We start from the raw sequence: 26,576 nt of genomic DNA, 5'->3' as shown, positions 1-26,576 counted from the left end.
GATTGGATTGCCCTTTTGTACTGAAATGCTTTCTATAGGCCAGGGGTGTCAAACTTGCGGGCCTCAACCGATCCGCGAAGGATTCCGATCCGGCCCGCGGGATGATTTCCCCGATGCCAGAGTGGTCATGGTCTCATTTTGCCCGTGACCTAAAATGAGTTTGGCACACCTGCTTCAACCTCCAAGACACAGGTAATTTTTCGGGCCTTATTTTGGGTTTAAAAAAAAAATAGCATCTTCATTGCCAGGAAATACAGTATGTCCTCTCAATGCATCTGCTTGCAGTGAAACGCTTTGCAAATTCAGATAGTTAGCATATTTGTTTCAGAGACCATATCAATAGCAATCCAAAACGAATTGTGGTGTATCTCTATTTTCTCAAAAAATATTGTACTTATACTTTTCAGAATTGTTGTAAGTACTATGGCATAGTTTGAAGCCCAAAAATGTTAATGTCAGAATATTTTGGCTCTCATTTGAATGTTCTAGTATATTTGGAGGCTACTAATAAATAGTTCCCTCTGTTTTATCATTGTAAAATGATGATTTATTGGAACGCTTAAATGTTCTCCCCAGATTGAAGTAGATGCAAAATACGCATACGTAGTATTGTTTATTCACAAGATCTGGAAACGTTTTTGATTTGATCTCTCAGAATTAACCTTTCACTTGTCAATGTCAAGAATGTGCAATAATTGATGCACATTGGATAATGCCACCTAAAGCAGGCCTGAAGGTGGGGGAAAAAAAACTTTCTATTCTATACCAGAACTGCCGCCAGTTGGTATTGAATACTCAAGCCGCTCTTCTTCATATTGCTATCTCCATTGTATGCATTGGCAAACACCACAGACACAGACTCGCTCTCACACACACTCTCACTTCGCACTCGCATTCTCATACTCACCCCCCCCCCGCCCTGCATTAATTGCGTCATTGGCGTGTGGGAGGAAACCCATGTGGTCACGGGGAGAACATACAAACACCGTACAGACAGCACCCGTAGACTAAATCAAACCTGGGGCTCGGGAGCTGCAAGTGCTGTAGGGCGACAACTCTACTGCTGTGCCACCCGGTGATTTGAGAAATTACAAACGTCTGCCCAAACATTATGGAGGGCACTGTCTAATATTCAATTCATAAAAGGAAAGGCTTTAATGCTGCAATGTCACTTGATATTTATTTTCTATTTAAAGCTGTAAGGAAGAACCGGTGCAAGAATGGCGGTTCTTTGTCCCAAACATTATGGAGGGCACTGTCTAATATTCAATTCATAAAAGGAAAGGCATGCTGCTCATTGATATTTAAAATGTTAAAGCTGTAAGGAAGAAGGTGCAAGAATGGTTGGCAGCTGTTGTCTGAAAAAACTGGCATTTTGGTTATTAACGTGTTTCCTGCAGCAAATTGAACTACACTGCTGTTCTGTATGACCTGTCCTTCAATATACAAAGCTGACGTTAATACCTGTGCTTGCTTCTCCATTCGATCCAGGGTGTTGACTTTTCATTTATTGCTCATCCCTAGAGTGATAATTGGCTCTCAGTGAAACTGTTGCAGTGGAGGTGGTACTTCCATTAATTAATAGACGGGGAATTCAAGAATGGGCATCTTGTACCATGAGAAGCTTTGGAGTGGTTGCGGCTTGGATGTGACAGTGATGAATCGAGCTGATAGTGCTTTACGTGTCTTTAGATGATTAGCACCTTTTAGACTGTTGATGCTACATAGGGAAGGAAACATGACACTCTGTGCATAGTAAGGTCACAAACTGTAATGTGATGGGTAATTTTTGGTGTAGGTTGCTACACAACCTTCTTGCTTTGCCTTTTATGTCAGAAGGACCTGTATCTTTCCATTCTGTTGTGGGACTTCGAATTTATCCTGTCAAATTGTTACAATGAGCCTTTTTGCTGCCAGGTTTTTTTTTTTCCCCACTATTGGCCATGATCCGAGTATACTTGGGAGTGGCAGTGAACAGGTTAAGCCAGGCAGGCAAACTCACAAGTATGAGAAGTACCGGCAGTGCAGAATCTATGTATGCAGTATTTGGCCATTTGGATTTAATCTAGACTGTAGCTGAAATTACTTAAAATACTGGAGGTATCATATTTTCTGAAGTGAGAAATGGATTTTACTTAAATTTGAAGAAAGAAGGAACAAGATGCTGGTGCACAAAAAACGGCAGTAACTCTGTGGGCCAGGCAGCAGCTCTGACGAACATGGATAGGTGACATTTGAAGACCTGAAATATGTGTTCTCCAGAGTGCTGAGTTACTCCAGCACTTTGTCTTTTTTGTTTTAAGTTGATCTTTCTTGAGTGTTGATGAAAGAAACATTCTCCCCCCCCCCCCCCCCCCCAAAAAAAATACTGCCTGCCTTAGATAATTTCAGCACTCTTTTTTGACTTGACTTTTGTACTTCCAGCTATTGTGATCGACCGGGACATGTTGGATAAATGCATCAATTGTATGTGCACATGTTTAGTTTCAAGTCATTAAAGCAAATATTGGGATCTAACCCTTTCAGGCGTGAATTCATGTGTGCTTTAAATTTGTGGTTTATTTGCATATTTACTTTTACAATTCAAGTATTAATATTTTCATAAGCACTGAGATAACACCACCATTTCAGAATAAAATGCGTCATAGTCATTTAAGAGCCAGGCCAAATTAAAGCCTGGTATAACGTGTGAGGGTTGAACATCGCATGCAAATTAAAAACTAATCTAAAATGAGGCACTATTAGTATGCTCTTTTACTTGCATTGTTGGGAAAAATCACTTGGTAACAATAGGGTGACTACGTCTGTTTATGAAACATGATGGAAAATGAAAGCACAGCAAAGTAGCCAGGGCACAACGATCGATCGCACGTTGTAGCCCGTGCGTTGTTTTTCATATTTGGTGTCTATTTACTTGGATATGATGTGAAATTTGGCTACCCATTTCAAAATCGTCCATTGACTCTGCTTAATCTAGCATGCACTATGGTTGCAGGCACAAGCACTGAAGAGCATTTACTCCAGATATTGCTTGTGATTTCTCCGGGTTTTATTTCCTCCTTGAAACTTATGGAATAGTGAAAGGCCTAGATAGAGTAGATGTGGAGGGGATGTTTCCACTCGTGGGAGAGTCTTGGTCCAGAGGCCATAGCCTCCGAATAAAATATGTACCTTTAGAAAGGAGAGGAGGAGGAGGAATTTATTTCGCCAGAGGGTGGCGAACGTGAGGAATTCATTGGCACAGATGGCTATGGAGGCCATGTCTTTGGGTATTTTTAAAGCAGAGATTGACAGGTATTTAAGGGAGACAGGTACTTGATTAGTAAGGGTGTCCAAGGTTACGGGGACAAGGAAGGAGACTGGGGTTGAGAGGTAAAGACAGATCAGCCATGATTGAATGGCTGAGTAGAGTTGAGCCGAGTGGCCTAATTTTGCTCCTATGGCACATGAATTTATGAGATTTTTCTCATGCCGGAAGTCGCATCTGATGCCAACATCCTGGTATTAAATCTGCTCGGCTGCCAGTTTTGTGAACCGGAGATGTTGGCCTAAAGGGTGGGGCAGGCAGTGTTTAGAAACAGATGTATGATTTATTGCTCTACGAGAACATTAAATAGCTATTGAGCCACTTCACTTAAGCAGATAACTATTTTTAGCCCAGAGCCTTAAAATTGGTGTAGGAAAGAGCCAGAGTTATTGAAGATTTTGGAAGCTTAAAATAAACAAAACGGAAATGGGAATAGGCCACGCAACACTTGGAGATAATGTGCCATTTAGTAACATCATGGTGCATCGTGTAAGTTCCTTTCCTCCAGTATCCTCATGCCCCCTTTCTTTTGGTGTCCTGAAATCACTTGATCTCAGTTTTGGATTTACTTAAAGAATGAATCCTTTAAAACACTTTAAGAAAAAGGGTTTGCCTCACTTGCGCTAGAGTCCAACAAGGTGGAGACTTCAAGGAAGGGTAACTGAGAGGTTTGTTTGGCGGTTGGTCCAATTATGTGGTCTGCAGGCATTTGTCATGTGTCATACATGCTTTACTTGGAACATGCAACGTTTAAGAAGCATTTAGACAGGTACATGGATATGATGGGTTTAGAGGAATATGGGCTAAATACAGGCAGGTGGGACTGATGTAGTTGGGACATGGTGGTCGGTGTGGACAAGTTGAGTCAAAGGGCCTGTTTCCACGCTGTGTGATTATGGTGGTCTCTACATTGGGTGACCACGTGGAGATGAGGCAACCATTTCACAGAGCACCTTCACTTTGCGTTAAACATCCGTTGTATGTTGTTTCAATTCTCGCCTATTACTCCACTGAACAGTCTATCCTCTAATCGGCATTTGATCACACTGTCATGGTGAGATCAAACGCTGACTAGAAGAACAACGTCTCTTGTTCCACTTGGGTAGCTGACAACCCAGTGCTATGAATGTTGAGCTTTGCACTCTTTGGACCTGGTGATCCCCTCTCATTCCAACCAGTCCACCCAAATTCTCTCCTGTTTCACCTTTTTCCTTTATTCTATCCTGCTCCCTCCATTTGTTCCTCAGACTCGCTCTCCCTCATCTGGTTCTATCTGGTCATTATCCCTTATGTCTCCACCTTTCACCTACCAGCCTCTGTCTCTATCCTTTCCCCGTCTAATATTATTTTTGTTTCCATTTATTGGCTACGAGCCTCTGTCTCAGTACACCCACCTCCCAATTCTTCATGTTGCACTTATTCTCCTGCCCCAAGTCATTACATTCCTTCTCACTTCTGTGTGCTTTCTACATTCCCTCTACACTCAGTGCTGATGTAACGTCTCAACCTGAAACGTCAACCAATCCTTTGCCTCCACAGACACTGCTGAGTTCTTGCAGCAGTACATTTTGTTCCAGCATCTGCAGTCTCTTGTGTCGCCTGGCTTTTACTGCGGCCTCTTGGGGCAGCGTATGTTGGATTCTGAGAGTAACAGCAGTTTTGGTGCTTATAAATGAGTTCGGTATTACAACTGTGCATGTGTGAGTTTGCCCAGGTCATGGGTCATTTGGGATAAACATTCTCGCCAGCTGATTACGATCGATAATTGTTTTGACATGCGTTTCATAAGTATTTTCCAGTTTTGCTTCTACGAGGTAAGAAAATACTGCTTTCAAAACCATTAACTAGGTGTATTTATGGCTCATTTGTACAAAACTACGGTGATTTTCGTGGTTTTATTGGCTTTTCCTTGGGTGTTTGCTGGCCCACTTTGGTGAGTGAGCGAGACCATGACGATGAATAACAACCATTTTTTATTTTAGTTTTAAGGGGAGGATGGGGGGGAGAATGAAATGTATGATTTCTATGCTCTGGCTATCAATAGATAATATGAAAGGTATTTGTGGGGTTTTCACTTCTTACTATACTAGTCCACGGGCTGTGTACACGTTTGTTGACTTCTGAATGAGTTCAGCATGTACATGTGTAAGTAAAGTTGTGTAGTACAAAACTTAGTCACGAGTCTCCTGACTAATCAGCTGATTGGCTACAATTAGCTTAGGGCTGGTCAAGACTTGGAAGAAAATTAGTTGGGCAAATCACACAGGACTTCTGATTAATACCTCCTGGCTGGTGGCTGCTGCAGCAGAGTAAATATTTAACCATGAAGGCAAGCAATCAGCAGGAGCTCACAGAGGTGGAGAATGAGCTTGGCTCCCAGAGACTTAACTGCTACATTAACTTACTATTTGCTTCCCCTTTTCCACTCTCATGGGAGCCACTTAGACCAGGGGTCTGCAACCTACGGCCCCCGGGCCGAATCCGGCCCGTAACCCAAAATCATCTGGCCTGCAGGCGTGTTTTTTTTTTTTCTTCTTCTTTTTTTTTTTCACCCTTCAATCATCCAGCCTGCAGACTTCCGTCATCTCCGGTACCTGGAATGGTTAAGAAAGAACTGCAGATGCTGAAAAAGTCAAAGGGAGGAAAAAAAATGCTGGAGTGAGTTACTCCAGCATTTTTTTTTTCTACCTACGGTACCTGGAAGGTGATTTGGCTGTACAGCATCCTGCACAAAGCCGCCGGCATGGCCATGTGCCTTCTGTGTCCGGGTTTCACTATCAGAGTTGTCAGTAGGCCAGGGGCAAGTGAGTGTGATATTTGAGCTTGGTGCTAGGTGGCTTCCTCAAAGGGGTAAGATCCATGTGTACACGTGTTGGATGTGGCCCGCCATCCGCTCACAGACATATGTCCTGAACCCTTGGCAGAAAAGGTTGCCAACCCAGGTCACAGGTCCCCCACGCTTTGCGTCGTTGACTTTGGACCTAGCGATCTGCGTGTGGAGATGGACAGGGTGTTGCATCCCTCCATCGCCCCACAGAGCTGTTCACATTTGCACATGGTTGCGGGGGATAGTGTTTGCAGTGTTCATTTTTAACCTACTATAACAATACTATAAACCCGTTAAAAGTAAAAATAGCTCAAGCGACAGAATCTTCCAGCGATTTTTCGTCACCATTTAACTAGGCTGAACAAGCTCGATTTGAACAGCCTAGGGAAAATCGCGATTTAAACCCGCCCCACTCTAAACGGTGCCAAAATTGCTCACACGGGCTGGGACAGATCTTCAGCGACGCTTCAGGTAGGTTTTGCAACATACCTACTAGTAGATCATTGATCGAGAGCACTATGCCTTGCAATATCTCCAACTCATTGGGTAACACTGTTGTCAATAAATATCCTTTATTTAGTAAACCGCAGAATCGGAAGAGAACAGACATGTAATGTGGGTATTGAAATATAACGTGCATGAGAAAGTATCCAAGCCCCCTCTGAAATTTGTGAAATACATTCTTGTTCTTCACCTTGTGTTGATGCTAAAGAAAATGTTTTAATAGTGTGAAGATGGGAAAAAATCTCAAACAGATTCATTGTTTTTCCCGAATGACCTTTGACAAATCCCATTTCATTGCCCGCGCGAGATACCGAACTTGCTTATTGCACCCCGAGTAGAGATTTGTGCCTTATAGGCGACAGAAGCACAATTGCTAAGATTGCTGGCCCCGAAGGTAGTTCAAAGAGATACTTCGTTGTGTCCTTGGGCAAGACACCACCTTTGCCTGTATGGAATGTAATTCGGCAGGCCCCATGTCTCCCTTTCAAGGGCATGTAAAAATGACTGGCACTGACAAACATTGAACTTCCTATTTCATTTTACCAAGTCCCCATGTGGTGCAAGTGCAGTAAATGACGGCACTAAACATGGACTTCCTAATAAAGTCTTGGATTCTGTTTGTCTATCTTTTCTGTGCCTACTCAGAAAATTGTGGTTCTGACTTTGGCTCGGGATGGGAGCAGATCTGGGCGTTTTGATAAATGATCTGATGTTCACTTCAAATTCCAAAGGATGTGCTTGCTGTTGGGCGAGGTTGAGAAACTACTGCCAATCCCTAAACCAGAATGAGTCACTGCATTCAGAATAGGGGGGGGGGGGGGAATCCATGGCGGATACGCGAATGGTTTGCACAGGCTTTATTGAACCTTGGTGCTGATTACGCTTATCTGTGTGTTTTAATAATGCTTTATGACAGCGTGCATTGAGGTGATTCACTGGTTGTGCCCTCTTCACCTACACAGTGATTTTGCTGCAGATTTGGAGAACTGAATTTTTATGCTGCATCACGCGCGTGTAGACAAGTTACTTTAGACGTTCTATAGTCTGTGCATCACAAGTAACGTGCACACAGATTTATCTGTTGCACATGCTTCTCACTCACTAATTTTACATGCATGGCATTTCCATATAAATTGTGCCTTCTATATACAAAAAAACAGGATTGAAGAATTATTCCTGCAGATGTTGAAATGGAATTTTGGTCCTTGTGGTTGATGTGGTGCAACAAATGTACAACGTTATTTAATTTTGTCGGGCACAGATTTCAATATCTGGAAGAAATTCTAGTTCAGTGTAGAGGCGCGGAACTGCAGGTTAGTTTAGTTTAGATTTAAGTGTGGACTGGGTGGGCCGACCAGTGATCCCTGCACACTAACACTATCCCACGCACTATGGACAATTTTACCAAGCCAATTGGCCTATAAACCTGTATGTCTTTGGAGTGTGGGAAGAAAATGGAGCGCCCAGAGAAACCTTACGCAGGTCACAGGGAGAACGTACAAACTCCATACAGACTGCACCCGTAGTCGGGATCGAACCAAGTACTCTGGCACTGCACGGCATGAACTCGCTGCGTCACCATGAACTCGCTGTGTCACCATGCCACCCAGATTATTGAATTTTGCATAAAACACCAGTGCCGGAGTAATTCAGCAGATCAAGACTACATCTGTGGAAGACGTGGATAGATGAAGACTCGTGCCGGGATCCATCCGTATCCTCCAGAGATGCTGCCTGGACCCGCTGAGTTACTCCAGCACTCTGTTCTATGGGAAATGTTAGCTCTCGCTGTTTATTGTAGTTACCAAGCAGGGGATGGTACTTTTTAAAAGCAAAATATTGCAGTTATCTGATATAAAGACTGAGATGGGTGACTATACTCAACGGTATGTCTGCACAAAAATGCGTTGGATGACTCACCAGCACAGTGAAATGCTAACAATTTTTCTCTCAAATATTCCAATAATTATGTTTATAATTCTTATTTCTAAGATAAATTCTTCTCTATTGCTTCTAACGTTTAGAAATATTTTTTGATTTAAAAAAAATAAAAAAATTTAATCTATTTTAAAACTTGGTTTGGAAAATTAAAAATACTTGAACATTTAAGGAAAGAACTTTCCATACTTGCCTGTCCACTCGACCTTGCACCACAATCCGTATGAAAATCAATGTGGTCGAGTAAATGTTGAGGAATGGCTGCAAGATGGCACTCCATGGGAATGCATTGATAAGTCCACAACAAATAAAGCACAATATCAGGGCCTCTGGTCATGACTGTGTAGAAGAGCTGAACATGCTGCTAGTTAAATTGTTAGGACGGCACAGTGGCGTGCCGATAGAGCTACTGCCTTGCCATGCTAGAGACCCGGGCTCGATCCTGACTATGGGTGCTGTCCGTGCAGAGTTTGTACATTCTCCCTATGACCACGTGAGTTTTCTCCAAGATCTTCAGTTACCTCTAACACTCCAAAGAGGTACAGGTTTGTAGATTAATTGGTTCGTACAATTGTAAAATTGTCCCGAGTGTTTGTAGGGTAGTGTTAGTGTGCGGGGATCGCTGGTCGATGTGGACTCGGTGGGTCGATAGGCCTTTTCCACGCTGTATCTCTAAACAAAAACACAGTACTAAATAGCAATTGGTGGTTCTGTTTAATGACTGACATTTACCAGCGCTACAGGCCAAAGAGTCAAGGGGTGTGCGTGTGGTTGTGACTCTCCTCGAGTACATGTGGATTAATGTATCCTATAAACGGCGTGACTATTTTAGTGTCCATTCTGACGCATACAGGACCACTGCAGCACAGCTGGTGCAATTAATACCGCCACGCTTTTGGTTGCTTTCTATTTCAGTAACGCAAACTAAACATTGCTGTCTTGGGCCTCGATTCCTCTTGATGGAATTTTGGTGAATAAGCAACTTCCATTTATGTCGTAAAAATGTACCGTGACATTTCCTAGGTTGTTTTCAAGTTGGCAAGCTGTAGTTAGTGGGGTGCAGCAGGGATCATTTCTGTCACCATCTTTGCAATTGATTATGACCTGGGAATGAGTGTAAATGTTTCTAAGTATTTTAATTTGGAGATACTGCAGAAACGGGTCCATCGGCCCACCGAGTCCGTGCCGACCACCAATCTCCGCACACTAACACTGTCCTACGCACCAGGGGCAACTTCCACTTTATCCAAGCCAGTTAGCCTACTAGCCTGTATGTCTTTGGAATGTGGGAGGAAACCGGAGCATCTGGGGAAAACACAAGCAGATCAACACAAACTTCATACGTACAGCACCCGTAGCCGGGATCGAACCCAGATCTCTGGTGCTGCAAGGCAACAACTCTACCGCTGCACCCCTGTGCCGCTCTGTTTACTGATACATTTACATGCCTAGTCCACAGTTAAAATTAATATTATAAAAGTGGCTGCAAAGTAGGTAGTGAGGAAGAAACAATTTACAAGCAGCGTACAAGAGTGGAGTATAGTGAAGGGTATAGGAAGTAATCCAGGTTGTGGGGAAGAACTATCAAATGGCATTTTTTAATGGTTCAAAACTAAATATTGGTGTTCTGTGATCTGGGTGCCCTTGTACAAGAATCAGTTAGCATGCAGGTCCTGTAAGGAATGGAATGTTGTTTATAGTGTGAGAGATGGCGTACCAGGCCATCAGCACATTGTGTTATGCTGTGCTGACCATCAGCACATTGTGTTATGCTGTGCTGACCATCAGCATTGTACCACAGCTCGGCTGTGTACTCGGCCCCCTGCTCTACTCTCTATATCCACAACTGTGTTTGTATGCAAAGCCATCTTTAAATTTACTGAAGGTACCATGATTTGGTGGGTGAATAACAGCTAACCATGAGACAAGAGTACAGGAGGAAGATTGATAATCTGGTTGAATGATACCTGAATAATGAATTTGCACCCAACGTTAGCAAGACCAAGAAGCTGATTGTTGACTTCGGGGAGGGCAAAACCAAGGGTCCATGACGCTGTCTTCATCGATGGGACAGTGGTGGAGGGAGTCAACAACTTCAATATTCTGTGCGTACATATCTCTGACCTGTCCTGTGCCCAGCACATGAATGCAGTCTCAAAAAAAAAAAATCTTCAATACCTCTACTTGCTCAGAAATTTGAGGGGTTTTTGCATGGTTAGAGTTAGGAGATACAAAACTGAACTGGGCCCACAGAGCCTGTGCCGACCAGCGATCACCCCATACACTAGCACTATCCTCCACACAAGGGACAATTTACAATCTTTACTGAAGCCAATTGACCTACAAACCTGCACGTCTTAGAGTGTGGAAGGAAGCTAGAGCACCTGGGGAGTGGGAATCTTGTTTGCAGCAGCTTCACAGGTAGACTTGGAAAATGCAAAATTCATATTGTGCATGAATTACACATACTGCAAAAAAAATTAAAGAAAAAATAACTTGTGGAATAATACAGACATTGGTACAAAATACATAATTTAAAAAAAAACAAGTGCACAGTGGTGCTAGGTATGCTGGTCGGTGTGAATCTGCAGAATTATCTGCCTCAGAAGGCCGTGGAGGCCAATTCTCTGGATGCTTTCAAGAAAGTGTTAAATAGAGCTCTTAAAGATAGCGGAGCCGAGGGGTATGAGGAGAAGGCAGGAACCGGGTACTGATTGTGGATGATCAGCCATGATCACAGTGAATGGTGGTGCTAGCTGGAAGGGCAGAATGGCCTACTCCTGCACCTATTGTCTATTGTTTGACTGAAGGCCAAAGTGCCAAAAGCCTTTTTGACCATCTATCTACCTGCGACTCTACCTTCATGGAACCATGTACCTGTACTCCTTGATCCCTCTGCTCTACAACACTGCCCAGAGGCCTACCATTTACTGTGTAGGTCCTGCCCTTGTTCGACGTTCCAAATGCAACACCTTGCACTTCTCTGTATTAAATTTCATCAACCATTCCTCTGCCGACCCTGCCTATCGATTCGGATCCTGCTACTATCTGCAAAACCACTAACTTTTGCATCGTCAGCAAACTTGCTAATCTTGCCCTGTATGATCTCATCCAAATCATTGATGTAGATGACCAACAGTAACAAGCCCAGCACCGACCCCTGAGGCACACCACTAGTCACAGGCCTCCATTCTGAGAAGCATCCTTCCACCAGTCCGGTTACTTTCTCCAGTGCATCAGGGCGGCACAGTGGCGCAGCGGTAGAGTTGCTGCCTTACAGCGCCAGAGACTCGGGTTCTATTCTGACTACGGGTGCTTGTCTGTGACGTGTGGGTTTTCTCTGGGATCTTCGGTTTCCTCCCACATTCCAGATTGTTACTAGCGTGTGTGTGTGTAAGATAGTGTTAATGTCCAGAGACCGCTGGTCAGTATGGACTCGGTGGTATGAAGGACCTGTTCCCGCGCTGTATCTCAAAACTAAACTAAATCTGTAGGAGTTGGTTAGAATTCATTGAAATACAACATTTCTTCAATATTGTACGTGGAGACCAAATATCATAGAGTGCTCCAGTATCTTTGGTAGAGACACTGGCATGCCTTCTTTGAGATTTCATGTATGTGCTGGACCCAGCATGGGTCTTCTGCGATGTTAACACCGAGGAATTTGAAGCTGCTAACTCTCTCCACTGCCAATATGCCAATGAAAACTGGTATGTGGTCTCCTAGCTTTCCCCTTTCTGAAGTCAGCCAGCAGTTAATATAGACACAAAGTGCTGGAGCAACTCAGTGGCTTGGGAGAAAAGGGATGTGACATTTGGGTTTGGGACCTTTCTTCAGACTGAAGAAGACCTTTCAGTCTGAAGATGGGTCCAAACCCAAAATGTCTAAAGTTAGATGGTATGGCTTTAAGGCGAGAGGGGGAAGATTTAAAAGGGACTCGTAGAGGCAGGTACAGTTGCAATGTTTAAGAGACATTTGGAGGCACATTGATAGAAAGGGTTAACTAGAATGTGAAGCAGGTGCAGTTAGTTAGGACTCGTTTGGATCGACACCTTATCTGATGTAAATGATTAGGGTCGAGGGGCTTGTTTCTTTGCTGTATCGTTCTAATTTTGACCATAAGGTGAGTGACAAAAGAATCAGCTGTTGCAGGAAAGAACATTGTGTTCAAAATGCTTGGTAGAAAATGTTTTGGTGGTATCGCTTAAAAGGATATTGTATGTGAAAGATACAGGACTGCAACAAGTGCAAGGAAATAGAACTCGCTCTTTCAATGATCTGGCACGTCCATGATAGAATAATACAGGAGCTCACTCAATCTGTAATAAAGTTGGTCATGAAGGCCATCAAGTTTGCAATGCCCCGTTTCTCTGCTGCTCATGTATCACCATCTGTTTTGACTTGACCCTCATCGCGATTGTCTAAGAATCTATTGATGGGCATCACAGTGAGGGTAAGATAACTGGCCACTGTAAATTGCCCCAACTGTATATATATGTGTGTGTGTGTGCGCGTGTGTGGGTGGGTGAGTGTTTGTAAATGAAGGAGCTGATGGGAATGTGGGCGGAATAGTGGGATGGGTGTAGATTGACAGCGGTGTGGATTCTGGTCCAAAGAGCCTGTTTTCATGCTATATGACTCTTGGCCTACGCAATCTTCTGCTTGCCGAACATTTTAACTCCCATTCTCATACTGACCTTTCTGTCCTGCTCCTCCACTGCCAGAGTGAGGCCACAAGCAATTTAGAGGAACAGCCCCTCGTATTTCGCTTGGGCCGCTTACAACCCAGTGGTATGGACTTTGATTTCTCTAATTTCAAGTAACTCTTGCGTTCCATTTCCCCCCACCTCCCTAGTCGTCCTGGTTCCACTGTTTGCATCCTTGAATCCCTTTGTTGTCACCTCTTTCATTTCGGACAAATGGCAATAAAACACTCTTGACTTGTCTATATCTGACCTGTAACTGCACAATCCTTGTGTATAAATATACACTAACAGTGACTTTTCACATTTATTTTGTATAATACTTGAAAAATTACTTGCTTATTTATAATTGCTTAATATTTATTCTGAGTGTTTTGCCAGTTGCTTGCAGATAAACAAGTTTACTGTAGTTATAAATACAAATATAATATGGTTGAGGGACATTAATTATCATTGGCACAGGACCGGAACAATTGGATTTTTATATGCCTATAAACCTACAGCGAATAAAAGTTTCATTGCTCCGGTCTTGAAACCTTCTTGACTCTCTTAGTTATATTTACAACTACAGTAAATTCTTATTTGCATCCAAAGTTCTCATACAGTCGGTAACAATTCTAAGAATGGTAAGCAATCACTTAATTAAGTGATTTTTTTCCATGTACTATGCAAAATAAGTGTGAAAGGACATTTTTATAGGAAAGTACTGTGTGGTTGTAAGCTAACTAGTAATAATGTCCTCTGAAGTTTTGCCACATGTGATAGTCATTAGATTTTTGCTGTATGTTGCATTAAAACTGTTTAGCTGTAATAGTTTTACTATGCAATTGTACGTTATAAAAAGGCAGGATATACGGTTCATTTTAATTTGTAGGTATGTCCAGTGTTTAAGCATTTCTCACGCATCCGGCTCTTGCCGTCCCCCATGGTTGCTGGATGGCTGAGAATATGTTGTATATTCATACAAAACTTGCTTTGTGCTTTCAATTCGTTCAGCATCTATATTTAATGGATAGAGGAATTTTATGCTCTCATTTCAGTAAAATGTTCAGTTTTGCACTTGATTTTGCCAAGAGTAACCCGTACAGTCTCCCTCGGTTTTCAACTCATCTGTTTTCTTAACTAAACAATATCTCATTAAACAGTACAATATGTACTGTCAGAGCCATACAGCACAAATGTACCTTCTGGCCCACCCTGTCCATGCTGACCTTTGCCCAGCTACACTAATCCAAGTTACCTGCAGGAGTACTGTATTCTTCTGTGTTCTGACTATTTAAGTGTCTATCTAAATGTGGTATTTGTTCAAGTTTAAATTTCTCTGATCCAATGATCCTCCTGCCTGATCAGAGGAGCAGTTACAGGCCTGAATTTTGGTTAAACCGAGGATAGACACAAAATGCTGGAGTAACTCAGCAAGTCAGGCGGCATCACTGGAGAAAAGGAATAGGTGGCTTTTTGGGTTGAGACCCTTCAGACTGAGAGTCTGGAGAGGGAAACTAGAGGTATGCAAAGGGACAGAACCGATGAGAGCTGGCACCAATGGGCAAGGAGCTCACAATGGTCCATTGTTGGCTGTGTAGGAGGTGATAATGAGGGAAAACGAACAGGACATGTAATGTGGAGGAGGGAGAGGGAATGCCAGGGTTAATTAAAATTGGAGAAATCGATATTCATACCGCTGAGTTGTAAGATGCTAAAGCGAAATAAGAGGTGCTGTTCCTCCAATTTTTGTGTGGCCACACTCTGACAGTGGAGGAGGCCCAGGACCGAAAGGTCAGTAGGAGAATGGGAGGAGGAGTTAGTGTTTGGCAACTGGATGCACTGTTGTCACTCTAGCCCACAGATGGCTTATCAGATACCTGGTTTCCATTCTGCATTCAGAACCTGCTGCTAACCCATTGTACCACTGATGTGCGCTTTTCTCTCACCTCAAAGCTATCATTAAATTTGGGTCGAAGCTTGCCAGGTCTAATCTTATTTTTCAGGATGCCAGTGTTGCTGGCAAGGTCAGCATTTATTCCCTTTGAGAAGGTAGTCCTTCTGATGAAAGTACTGTCAGATTGCTGCTGGGCCATGTCCCAGCATTAAGAGCTAATAATTACATTTTAACGGTGATACATATTTCCAGGTGCGATGGGTGGGCATGTTCCACCTGTGTTGGTATCCTACATGCCCTTGTTTTTGGTCGTAGAAATCTCTGGTTTAAGAAGTAACCAAGGGAAGTAATAGTAATGTGTTTTGTACACAGCGAGTTGCAGTGCCAGAGATCGGGTTAGATCCTGATAATGGGTGCTTCTCTGTATGGAGTTTGTACGTCTCCCCCGTCCCCGTCCCCCCCGTGACATGCGTTGGCTCTCTCCGAGATCTTCAGTTTCCTCCCACATTCCAAAAACTTTAATTGATTTAATTGGCCTTGTATAAATGTAAAATTGTGTGTGTTGGGTAGTATTAATGTGCGGGGATCGCTGGTCAATGTGGATTCGGTGGGCCAAAGGGCCTGTTTCCGCGCTGTATCTCCAAACTAAACTAAACTGCAGCCACAGTGTTGGTGGTGGCTGGGCTGTCAATGAGGTAGGCTCCTTTGTCCTGGATGGTGTTGAGCGTCTTGAGATGGCGCTGTTCTCCACCGGACAAGTGGAGTGTATTCATTCCATCGCACCTTGTGGTGTCTGGGGTTTCTTTTTTTGTTGCTTTCTCTACAGACAGCCAACAGCACAAAGTCTGTAAAATCTCAATAAACACCAAGGCCATGTCCACCAATGTATCAAAAAACTTGCCAAATTGTGCATCCGTTCTTAAAAGTATCTATACTTCCACTGCTCCTTCATTTAAAATTCTACCAAAGTCCAAACTATTTACATGTATAAAAAAAATATCTTGAGGCTTTGACAAAATTAATTTATGGACTAGATTAAGATGTGCGTCATTTTTCTAAATTATCCATTGGAATGATTCTCCAAGGTGGACAAAAATGCTAGAGAAACTCAGCAGGTGAGGCAGTGTCTAAGGAGCGAAGGAATAGGTGACATTTCGGGACGAGACCCTTCTTCAGACTGATTCTCCAGATCATTTCTGTATAAAATCTGTCTGGTATTCTGTTCTGTAATTGTTGATCCAACATAGCAGGCTACATAATAATGGTGTATATTGCATATGTTAAGTACCGAACTGCTTATTTTCAACACAACCTAATACATGTTTTACTACTGGGGGCAAGGAAGTTGAGGCAGGTACTATAACAACATTTAAACAACACTTGGACTATAAGGATAGTAAACATTTACAGGGCCAAAAGCAGTCAAATGGAACTAGCTTCGATAGAGCATCTTGCTCAGCTTGAACTGGTTGGACCAAAGGGCCTGTTTCTGTGCTCTATGACTGACCCCCACTTGCTGTAGCTTATGAATTTTTTTTTTCCTTCTTCTTTTCCTTTACTATGCAGTCTCTTCTAAATTCAAGAATTCTGATCCATTTTTTTTTTAAATTTCATTGTCTTCAATGATTTTGGTGCTGCTACTCTGTCATTCAATTATTCTGTTTTCATTGTATTGGGTTATCGTTAAGTGCAAACCTTGCTATATCGCTCTACGTACGATCGTCAATGGCTTTTAACTATCCTCTGCATTGTGGTACTATCCTCCAAGGCACCCAGCTCAATCAGTTATTGATTTGGTCATTTAGTAATTCCTGTAAACAACTGGAATTTTGTGAAGAAAGTTTTTTTTTTTTTTTTTTTTTGTGTGTTTTTTCTCCTTCCTTCCCTTTCCTTTCCCTTCCCCCCCCCCCCCCCCCCCCAAATTTGCCCCCCCCCCCCCCCCACTCTTGCACACTCCATCGTTTCACTAGAAATGGACACAGTGCTGGAGTAACTTGCAATGGACACAGTGCTGGAGTAACTTGGCAAGTCAGGCAGCATCTCTGGAGACTATGGGTAGTATTTTGTGTCGCGACCCTTCTTCAGAAGAAGGATTTCGACCCCAAACATCACCTATGTTCTCCAGAGATGCCGCCGGACCTGCTGAGTAACACCAGCACTTTGTGTCCTTTTGTGTATTAACCAGCATCTACAGTTTCTACATTCGTACAGAATTGCATGGATATTTTTTTCATGCAAAGAAACATAGAAATTAGGTGCAGGAATAGGCCATTCGGCCCTTCGAGCCTGCACCACCATTCAATATGATCATGGCTGATCATCCAACTCAGTATCCCGTACCTGCCTTCTCTCCATACCCTCTGATCCCCTTAGCCACAAGGGCCACATCTAACTCCCTCTTAAATATAGCCAATGAACTGGCCTCAACTACCCTCTGTGGCAGAGAGTTCCTTCTGCATTATTTATCCAGATATGCTATTCTGAATTTATTTTCTCCTTTCGCACCCAACCCGCCTCAACCTTGCCATCTCCTGCTCCTTGTGGGCATACCATGAAATAATTGTAACATCAAGCATTACAGGGAATTGCATTTGAAATGAAATTGAAATTGTGCGTTATTATTTTGGAGCTGGAAGAATTGTAGTTTTAAATCTTGGATTCATTGAGTGGTTAACGCAGAAGCTGCCTTTCAAATGCATGTTTGGTTGAGAACATTCTGTCCCAGTACAGAGCGTTGCTTGGAAAGTTTTCTTTTCCCCTCTTGCTCAAACTGACCACCAAGTGTGTATTTATTCAAGGCATTCAATTTGTGTGTGTTTCATGCATTTCACCACGCAGGATTCTGCAAAACATAGCAGTCTTTGTGTGCACACGTAATAGGAATGCTGCAGTTTGTTCCCCGCAATATGTAGTCATTGTCTGTTTCTACTCCTTCCACAGGTGCTGTTAGTCAGTAGTAGTCGCCATCCAGACCAATGGATTGTGCCAGGGGGAGGAATGGAACCTGATGAGGAACCAGGCAGTGCCGCTGTGAGAGAAGTCTATGAAGAGGTTGGTACCATTTTCCATTGTTCTCAAATTCATAAATTATGGGAGCAGAAATGGGCCATTTGGCCCATCAAGTCTACTCTGCCATTCTCCTGCCTTCTCCCCTTAATCCCTGATACCTGTGCCAATCGATAATCTGTCAATCTCCACCTTAAAAAAATATCCATTGACTTGACCTCCACAGCCGTCTGTGGCAATGCGGTCGTTTCCTGAAAAACCTTGCATAAACGGGGGTTGTCTTTGAAGACTACTCCATCAGAATTGATTTGAAAGCTTAGTCTGTCTGATCATATAATTGGTGTTTGGTGTGCTTTGACTGAAACATGTTTGGGAAAGATTTGCTCACTTTAAAATGGGTGTGTCTTATACATCAACAACTGCCCATGTCAGATGCAATGACAATGTTGTTTCATTGTCTTAGTTTTTGTAGTGTGTCAAGATATGGGATTAACTGCCCTGCATGGGAAGTTCTATTTCCACCCATCTTGCTGATTGCTATTAATTACCATTTTTTTGGTAAGTGTTATCATGGCTACATTAAGGGTGTAGGCTTTCCCTTAAATCTTTGAGTGATGAAATCAAGAATGAATTGGTGGTATGCTTTAATCCAAATCTCAACGAGGTCTTTTTAATAAATCTGTCACTTATTTATCTTGCCTCTCATTTTAATGCACATTCTTTTCAACTTGTTAAATCCTACTTTCCAACAAGCATCATTGATGTTTACAGGACTCTTTATAATTTGATTGTAATAATCATTCCATAATTTCTCAGTGCTCCACCATATGTATTGGCCAATATCTGTGCTGTTTCTAGAATATTGCTTGAAACTTGTAATTTGGACAAAGATTAAAATGGGCCGAATTATTTATTTTCAGTAAACAGGGTGCTGTGCCAGATACTATTTCCATGCCACCGTTTGGTTTGGATCAAAATGCTCTAACAACAATTTAAACAGAATTCCTTTTGAAATTTTATGTCAGTAGTTTGGCGTACTTTCATTTACAAAGAACTTTTATATGCAGCTTGGTATAGGTTTGTTATTGTCACTTGTACTGTTGGCATTGAGGGAGAGGTAGTCTACACCATTCACTAAGCCCTCTATCTCCTTCCTGTACTCCATCCCTTCATTGTGCGAGATCCAGCCCACTACAATGGTGTCATCTGCAAATTTCTAAATTAGGTTAGTGTGGAATTTAACTGCACAGTAGTGAGTGTATAAGGAGTATAGTACAAGGCTGAGTATACATCCTCACGGGACACCAGTGTTGGCAATCATCATGGTTTTGACGTTTATCCTCATTGATTGTAGTCTATGGGTCAGGAAGGGCGGCACGGTTGCACAGCAGTAGAGTTGCTGCTATACAACGCCAGAGACCCGGGTCGATCCTGACTGTGGGTGCTGTCTGAACAAAGTTTAAACGTTCTCCCTGTGACGTGCGTGGGTTTTCTCCAGGCGCTTGGATTTATCCCGCATACAGGTTTAGTTTGTAGGCTTAATTGGCTTGATGAAATTGTAAATTGTTCCTAGTGTGGGTAGGATAGACTTGGTTTGTGAGAATCACTGGTCAGCATGGTCTCCGTGGGCTGAATGGACTGTTTCTGCGCTGTATCCCTGAACTAAACTAAAATTGAGAATCCAGTTGCAGAGGTGGGTGGGGTGCTGACTTCTAGGTCCAGGAGTTTGCTGATAAGTTTTAGATTTTCTTAAAGTTCAACCAGGAAGTTTGTTTAATTTGATATCAGGATTATTATTGAGGAAGTGTGTATTTCATAATCTTAAGGAATTTGATAGCATCTTTTGTTTTGAGGAAGTAAATTTATTGGACCTAACTTGCTAATGAAAGTTTAAGGTTCAAGTGCAAACAGACAAAAATAGTTCTTGATACCACCATGATTGTAAGTGACAACCAAATCACTAATTCCTATTTTTCCAATTTTTATTGAAATGCTGGAGAGTATTGGGTAGCTGGAAAAAACTGGGAAAGACATAGATGATGTGATGTTCCTTATGGTATACAGCATAGGTGGCACAGCGGTAGAGTTGCTGCCTTAGTGCGAGAGACCAATGTTCGATCCTGATTGCAGGTGCTGTCTGCTCAGTTTGTATGTCCTCTCTGTGACTGTGGGTTTTCCCCAGGTGCTCTGGTTTTCTCCCACAGTCCAAGACTTATAGGTTTGTATGTTAATTGGCATCGGTAAAAATTGTCCCTAGTGTGTAGGATCATGTTGCTGGACTCTGTTGGCCGCGCTGTTAAACTAAAAATGACTCGACTTGCAGCCTAATTGCTCTAATAATGCACATTAATCTCTATCCATGATTTAATTTTATGGCTTTACCTCGCCCTATAATCTTGTTTATCTATTCCTTTCCTTCTCATCAGCCATTGCTTTCAAAATATCAACAGTATTTATTTATTATGTGTAATTCTCATTGCCACAGAAGGCTGTGGAGGCCAAGTCAATGGATATTTTTAAGGCAGAGATGGATAAATTCTTGATTAGTAAGGGTGACTGGGGTTATGAGGAGAATAGGATTGAGAGGGGAAGATGGATCACCATGATTAAATGGCGCAGTAAACTTGATGACCTGAATGGCCTAATTCTGCTTCTGTCATTTATGAACTTAAAGTTGCTGCAATTTTATAGGCATGTTGGGTACAACAAAAATACACACTAAATTGGATCATAGTGCATTAAATGCTTTATTTCATCTGCTAGCAAGTTCTACATTCTGGGTAATTTGAGATTATTTTTGGATTCCAACCTTAATCTGTATGGAAACCAACTCGTGCTTTCAAACCAAGAGAAGGAAGGAACCTTGGTGATCACTGACTAGCCCAGAGCTTCCGTGAGGCTGGATGATTTGTTGACTTTAGTAGATTTGAGAAAGATCTGCTGCGAAGGATTTAATTTAATCGGGACTCCTATTTGGTAAAAAGGGAAATGTGTGGAATGATTGTAATTGAAGAGACTGCACGGGATGTTACTGAATTGTATGCTCACTACAGTGGGAATAAAACAGGATATCCCCTTGTGATGAAATGTATTGGATGAATAGAAAAAGTACGGGTTCTGCTGATTGCAGAAACCAACTGCAGGAATTTGTGCTGAAATATTTTATTTTATCCAGACCAGGAATAATCTCGAAGGTGGAGGTAAGTATTGAAAACATGACCTTATTGAACCATGAGGCTTGATGAACCATTAGGGCCACTCGTGTTTCTATTATCTTTCCCAAGGTGTGCTGGGCACGAGTCAAATTGAGGGGTGATCAAAAAGGCAGATCACTGGGTCCTCTCAAGGACCCATGCCTTCAATGCTGCCATCTATTCTAATCAGTTTTCTGAGTTGGACATGGATCCATGCTAGTTGTGTGATCAACCTAATTCCTTTTACCAGCTGAAATTAAGATGGCTGTAGTGTCACTTGTGACGGGGAGATCGGGTATTCGGAATACCCTGCGATTGACGGTGAAGGGCCTCAACGAGGGGACCGCCTTCTCAAGGGACCTCCGTCAGGAAGGCCCTGCTGGACAACTGCAAATTCGACCCCAAGAACATCTCTTGTCTCCAGGACTTTCCGAGGTAGCGGATATTTCAATGATGCCTGGTGGGATGGCAGAAACTGGGCCACGACTTCCAGACGAAAGAGAATGAAGCCCTGCTGTCGCTGCTGAAGGTGCATTCACCATTTCCACCCAGAAGGAATGTACGATTACGATCCACGTGTTCAACCCGCATATGTCCGCCATGGATGTCCTCGCCTTCCTGGCTCGTTATATTGAAGGCGCAGGAAGTTATGTTGATGTGAATGTTGTTTTGGTTTTTTTTGGTAGTTGGACCAGCAAGTGGCCTGTGAAGGTGAAGCTGAGGGTGGACGATAAAGGAACAATCATCCACCTTCTGTTCGCTATCGGAGGAAACCGAGGAGTATAGGATTTGTGCAGGACAACCCAGGGTGTGCCGCAAGTCCAACAACCCTGGACATGTGGTGGCTCAATGCAGCGCAGTCATTTGCAAAAACTGCAAGTAACAAGACGACGAGATAAAAGACAGTGAGGCAAGCAAGAACTGCAACCTGTGTGGGGAAGCAGGCCACCGCTGCAGGGCCTGTCCTCAAAGAGCCTGCATCTAAGCACATGCGAAAAGAGGGGCAGTTGCTATCAGCACCAGGGTTGGTGACGCACTCCATACCAATGTGGAGACCCCAGCAGAAATTGAGGACGAGAGGAGTGAGGACAGGCCGACCATCTCTGCCCCAAGCATCAGACAGGGAACCCTTCTCCAGCAGGGAGAATCGATGGAAGAGAGAGAACAGGAAGGGGCAATGGCAGATGGTAGTGAAAAGGAAAAAATCATCAGTAGGCTCTACCCAAAAAGCAAAGTACAGCTGAAAACAGCTTTGCCAATAAAAGATTCCTCCCCGACCAACAACGGCAATCTCCCTTGGTCAGAGGATGATTTGAATTTGAGAAGCCAACGTCGGAGGCAGAGGAAGAGAAAAACATTCAGATTGGAAATCAAAAGGACAACCGACCAACAGACACGGGTGATAAACTAACTCTGCCTGTTGCACCACAGCCCCGGGAGACTAGGAGGAGTGCAGAGGGCAGCAGCTCCGTGCTTCAGACCGACAGCTGTGAAGAACCCAGCGCATCCTAGCTCCGGGAGATCAGGAGCTGTGAAATACCAAGCGTGCCCCGGGAGACTGGGAGCAATGCAGAGGCCAGCTGCTTCCAGCTCCGGGAGTAGTGAAGCACGGAGCTTACCTCAGCTTGGAGAGACCGGGCGCAGTGCAGAGGTCAGCGGCCCCCAGTTCCCGGGAGATGGGGAGCAATGAAGGGCCCTCCGCACTCCAGCTCAAGGGAGACAAAGGGCACAGTACCCCCCCCAAAGGCGAGAGGAGCAAGGAGGGATCTCCCCGTGACATCAGCTCCAGATTTGCCAAAGGAGACCCCACCACCGCCAACCTGAGGAAACCAGCATCCAGTGCCTGAGCCCTGACCCCTGGTGCTGCCATTCACCAAAATGGTGGGCTCGAGGGGTCCGGACGAGGGTCGGTGAACTCCTAAAGGATAATGGAAGTAGAACTGGCATCATTAAATGTGCGTGGTGTGAAGAGTGCTGTGCGATGTCAACTCCTTCCAGTACCTGGCCACGGTCAAGGCAGACATGACTTTTATATAAGAGTATGGGTGGTCACACCTCCACATCTATCACGATAGCGGCCCCACGGACTGTGGGTATGGTTTGGGGGCAATGACTGGCGTGCTTCCAGCTGCTGATCCTGCATTGGGGAGGGAACTTCGCGATCACTGAACTGAGGTCGGGGGGGGGGGGGGGAGAGAGATGTAATGTACTGTAACTCTCCACTCCGGCCGATCAATTTGTACGCCTTATCTATGTGGAGCGAATGGCTGGTCGTCCTCCAGTAGCCTCCACCGCTGCTGCAGACAACTATATCATCGATGTGGCTAGACAGTGCCACCTCGTATGTGGCTGCATCAGGCTTTATGTAGAGCCAAAGCATGTGGGCACTAAGCGTCACTACCTACTGAGGTTCCACCTGTCCTCAGTGTTGCAAAGGGTGGGCCTGTGCCAGTCAACTGGATATTGCTGCACTATCTGTCCTTTGTGGAAAGTTTCTTCCGGACCAACACTTTTGACCGCATGTCCATTGGGCTGTTGTCAGCACAGAACATCTTACAGGCAAGGCAGGACAAGGACTCATGGATCATGTGGCGTGGTTCCCTGAGCAGCCTGCCCAGATTGTCTGGCTAAATGCCTCATCGCCAGGACTCGCCAACAAGCACCAAAACCTTGCTTGACTTACGGTGAAAAGGGCCCTTCCAGTCAGATCCTTCCTGTACCGTCGGAACCTCACTACCAGTGCACGCTGCCCTCAAAATGGCTGCTATAAGGTCATAAGTAATAGGAGCAGAATTAGGCCATTTGGCCCATCAAGTCTACTCCACCATTTAATCATGGCTGATCTATCTCTCACTCCTAAATCCATTCTCCTGCCTTCTCCCCATAACCCCTAATTAAGAATCTATCTCTGCTTTAAAAATACCCATTGACTGCCTCCACAACCTTCTCTGGCAAATAATTCTACAGATTCTCCACCCTCTGACTAAAGAAATTCCTTCTGATCTCTTTCCTAAAGGAACGTCCTTTAATTCTATGGGGAGGAGGCGGTTGCCCACCTCTTCAGAGTGGGTTTGCGAAGAGAGTCTGGAGAAGGATGTAAGGGTCCCTGTCACAGTTTATCCCGAACAGCTCTGTAACAGAGGACTCTCTGATTTACGAGCTGTTCCCAGGGACACATTCGGAGACAGACGTCAAGTGCGGCTGGAAGGTCATTCACTAGGTGAAAAACACTTTGGTCTGCCCGAAACTCGTTGGCCTCCCAGCAGAGCGACATGTCCGTCGGGGAATGTTGCCGACTGTCCCGCTGCAGACTGCAGGAGTACGTGCTGAGGGACTCGCTAAAGCTAAGGCTCTGTGGGGGAGGACCACAGTCTAGGGTCCTTCTGCTGCTGGACATTGGAGGGGCAGAGTTGGTAAAGATGCCCCTTAAACAAGGGAATGGATATCACCGGTTGGGGGGCCAAGTGAGCCTGGTATAAAGATAGTTTTTGTCAACACTAAGGAATGTATGTATAGCCGCTGAGAATGTCGGAGGAGCTTTTGTGCAGTTCTTGTTTTGTACATTTTTTTATTCTCAATAAAGTTTAATTTGGGGGGTGGGGGGGGAGAGGGAGTTGGAGTTGCACAGTTGGAGCATCTATCCCTCTGTTAATCCTTAGAGATGTTAAAGTGCTGTTATTTTTCTAGGGCCTTTTTGATTCATTTCTGTATCTGTCCATGGACACCATATTTTGTTTCTGGCATCGATAAAGTGACAACATTTTAAAAAGTATGCCGATCTATTCTTTGGATCCAGAATGAGCGACCATGCGTTTGCCATTGACGCCACAGTTTTACCCATTCTCGCAATAATTTAACATTGAGTTGAGTTTATTTCAAGGACAGTGAAAAGCTTTTGTTGCGTGCTAACCAGTCAGTGGAAAGACTATTTCTATCAATTCTGCTTGCAAAATAATCTCTTCTGGTATGACCAGCAAACGTTGAAACTTAGCTTTCTATTCCATCATCTATTTACAAATATGCTGAATATATTTGTCCCTTAACATTGATGCTAGATGAATGCCACTAGTGGAAAATTATTAGAACTTACTACTCTTCTTTCTCCGTCAGCTCAAGAAGTTCAGAGTGAGGAAACATAGAAAATAGGTGCAGGAGTAGGCCATTCGGCCCTTCAAGCCTGCACCGCCATTTAATATGATCATGGCTGATCATCCAACTCGCTATCCTGTTCCTGCCTTCTCTCCATACCCCCTGATCCCTTTAGCCACAAGGGCCACATCTAACTCCCTCTTAAATATAGCCAATGAACTGGCCTCAACTACCTTCTGCGGCAGAGAATTCCAGAGATTCACCACACCCTGTGTGAAAAAAGTTTTCCTCATCTCGGTTCTAAAAGATTTCCCCCTTATCCTTAAACTGTGACCCCTTGTTCTGGACTTCCCCAACATCGGGAACAATCTTCCTGCATCTAGCCTGTCCAACCCCTTAAGAATTTTGTAAGTTTCTATAAGATCCCCCTTCAATCTTCTAAATTCTAGCGAGTACAAACCGAGTCTATCCAGTCTTTCTTCATATGAAAGTCCTGATATCCCAGGAATCAGTCTGGTGAACCTTCTCTGTACTCCCTCTATGCCAAGAATGTCTTTCCTTGGATTAGGAGACCAAAACTGCACGCAATACTCCAGGTGTGGTCTCGCCAAGACCCTGTACAACTGCAGTAGAACCTCCCTGCTCCTATACTCAAATCCTTTTGCTATGAATGCTAACATACCATTCGCCTTCTTCACTGCCTGCTGCACCTGCATGCCTACTTTTAATGACTGGTGTACCATGACACCCAGGTCTCGTTGCATCTCCCCCTTTCCTAATCGGCCACCATTCAGATAATAATCTACTTTCCTGTTTTTGCCACCAAAGTGGATAACCTCGCATTTATCCACATTATACTGCATCTGCCATGCATTTGCCCACTCACCCAGCCTATCCTAGTCACCTTGCAGCCTCCTAGCATCCTCCTCACAGCTAACACTGCCCCCCAGCTTTGTGTCATCCGCAAACTTGGAGATGTTGCATTCAATTCCCTCCTCCAAATCATTAATATATATCGTAAATCCCAGAACTGAGCCTTGCGTACCCCAATAGCCTGGGTGAAAACCAGAACTCCTACTCTTTGCTTCCTGTCTGCCTACCAGTTCCTTGCGGTACCCCAATACCGTGT

The 26,576-nt window shown here is 43.8% G+C and overlaps 1 protein-coding gene across 1 annotated transcript in view; it reads left to right on the top strand.

Moving 5' to 3' along the window:
• The window catches only part of LOC129707655 (diphosphoinositol polyphosphate phosphohydrolase 2-like), an 80,012-nt gene that overhangs the window by 31,989 nt on the left and 21,447 nt on the right, over window positions 1-26,576 (top strand). The window contains exon 2 of the mRNA XM_055652803.1: window positions 18,099-18,209. Within this exon, the coding sequence (XP_055508778.1) occupies window positions 18,099-18,209 (111 nt within the window). The remainder of the gene's footprint in view (window positions 1-18,098; window positions 18,210-26,576) is intronic.

Source organism: Leucoraja erinacea, chromosome 22 (assembly GCF_028641065.1).
Source record: "Leucoraja erinacea ecotype New England chromosome 22, Leri_hhj_1, whole genome shotgun sequence".
Taxonomy (NCBI): domain Eukaryota; kingdom Metazoa; phylum Chordata; class Chondrichthyes; order Rajiformes; family Rajidae; genus Leucoraja; species Leucoraja erinaceus.
The sequence above is the reverse complement of the archived record's forward strand: the minus strand, read 5'-3'. Positions and strand labels throughout refer to the sequence as shown.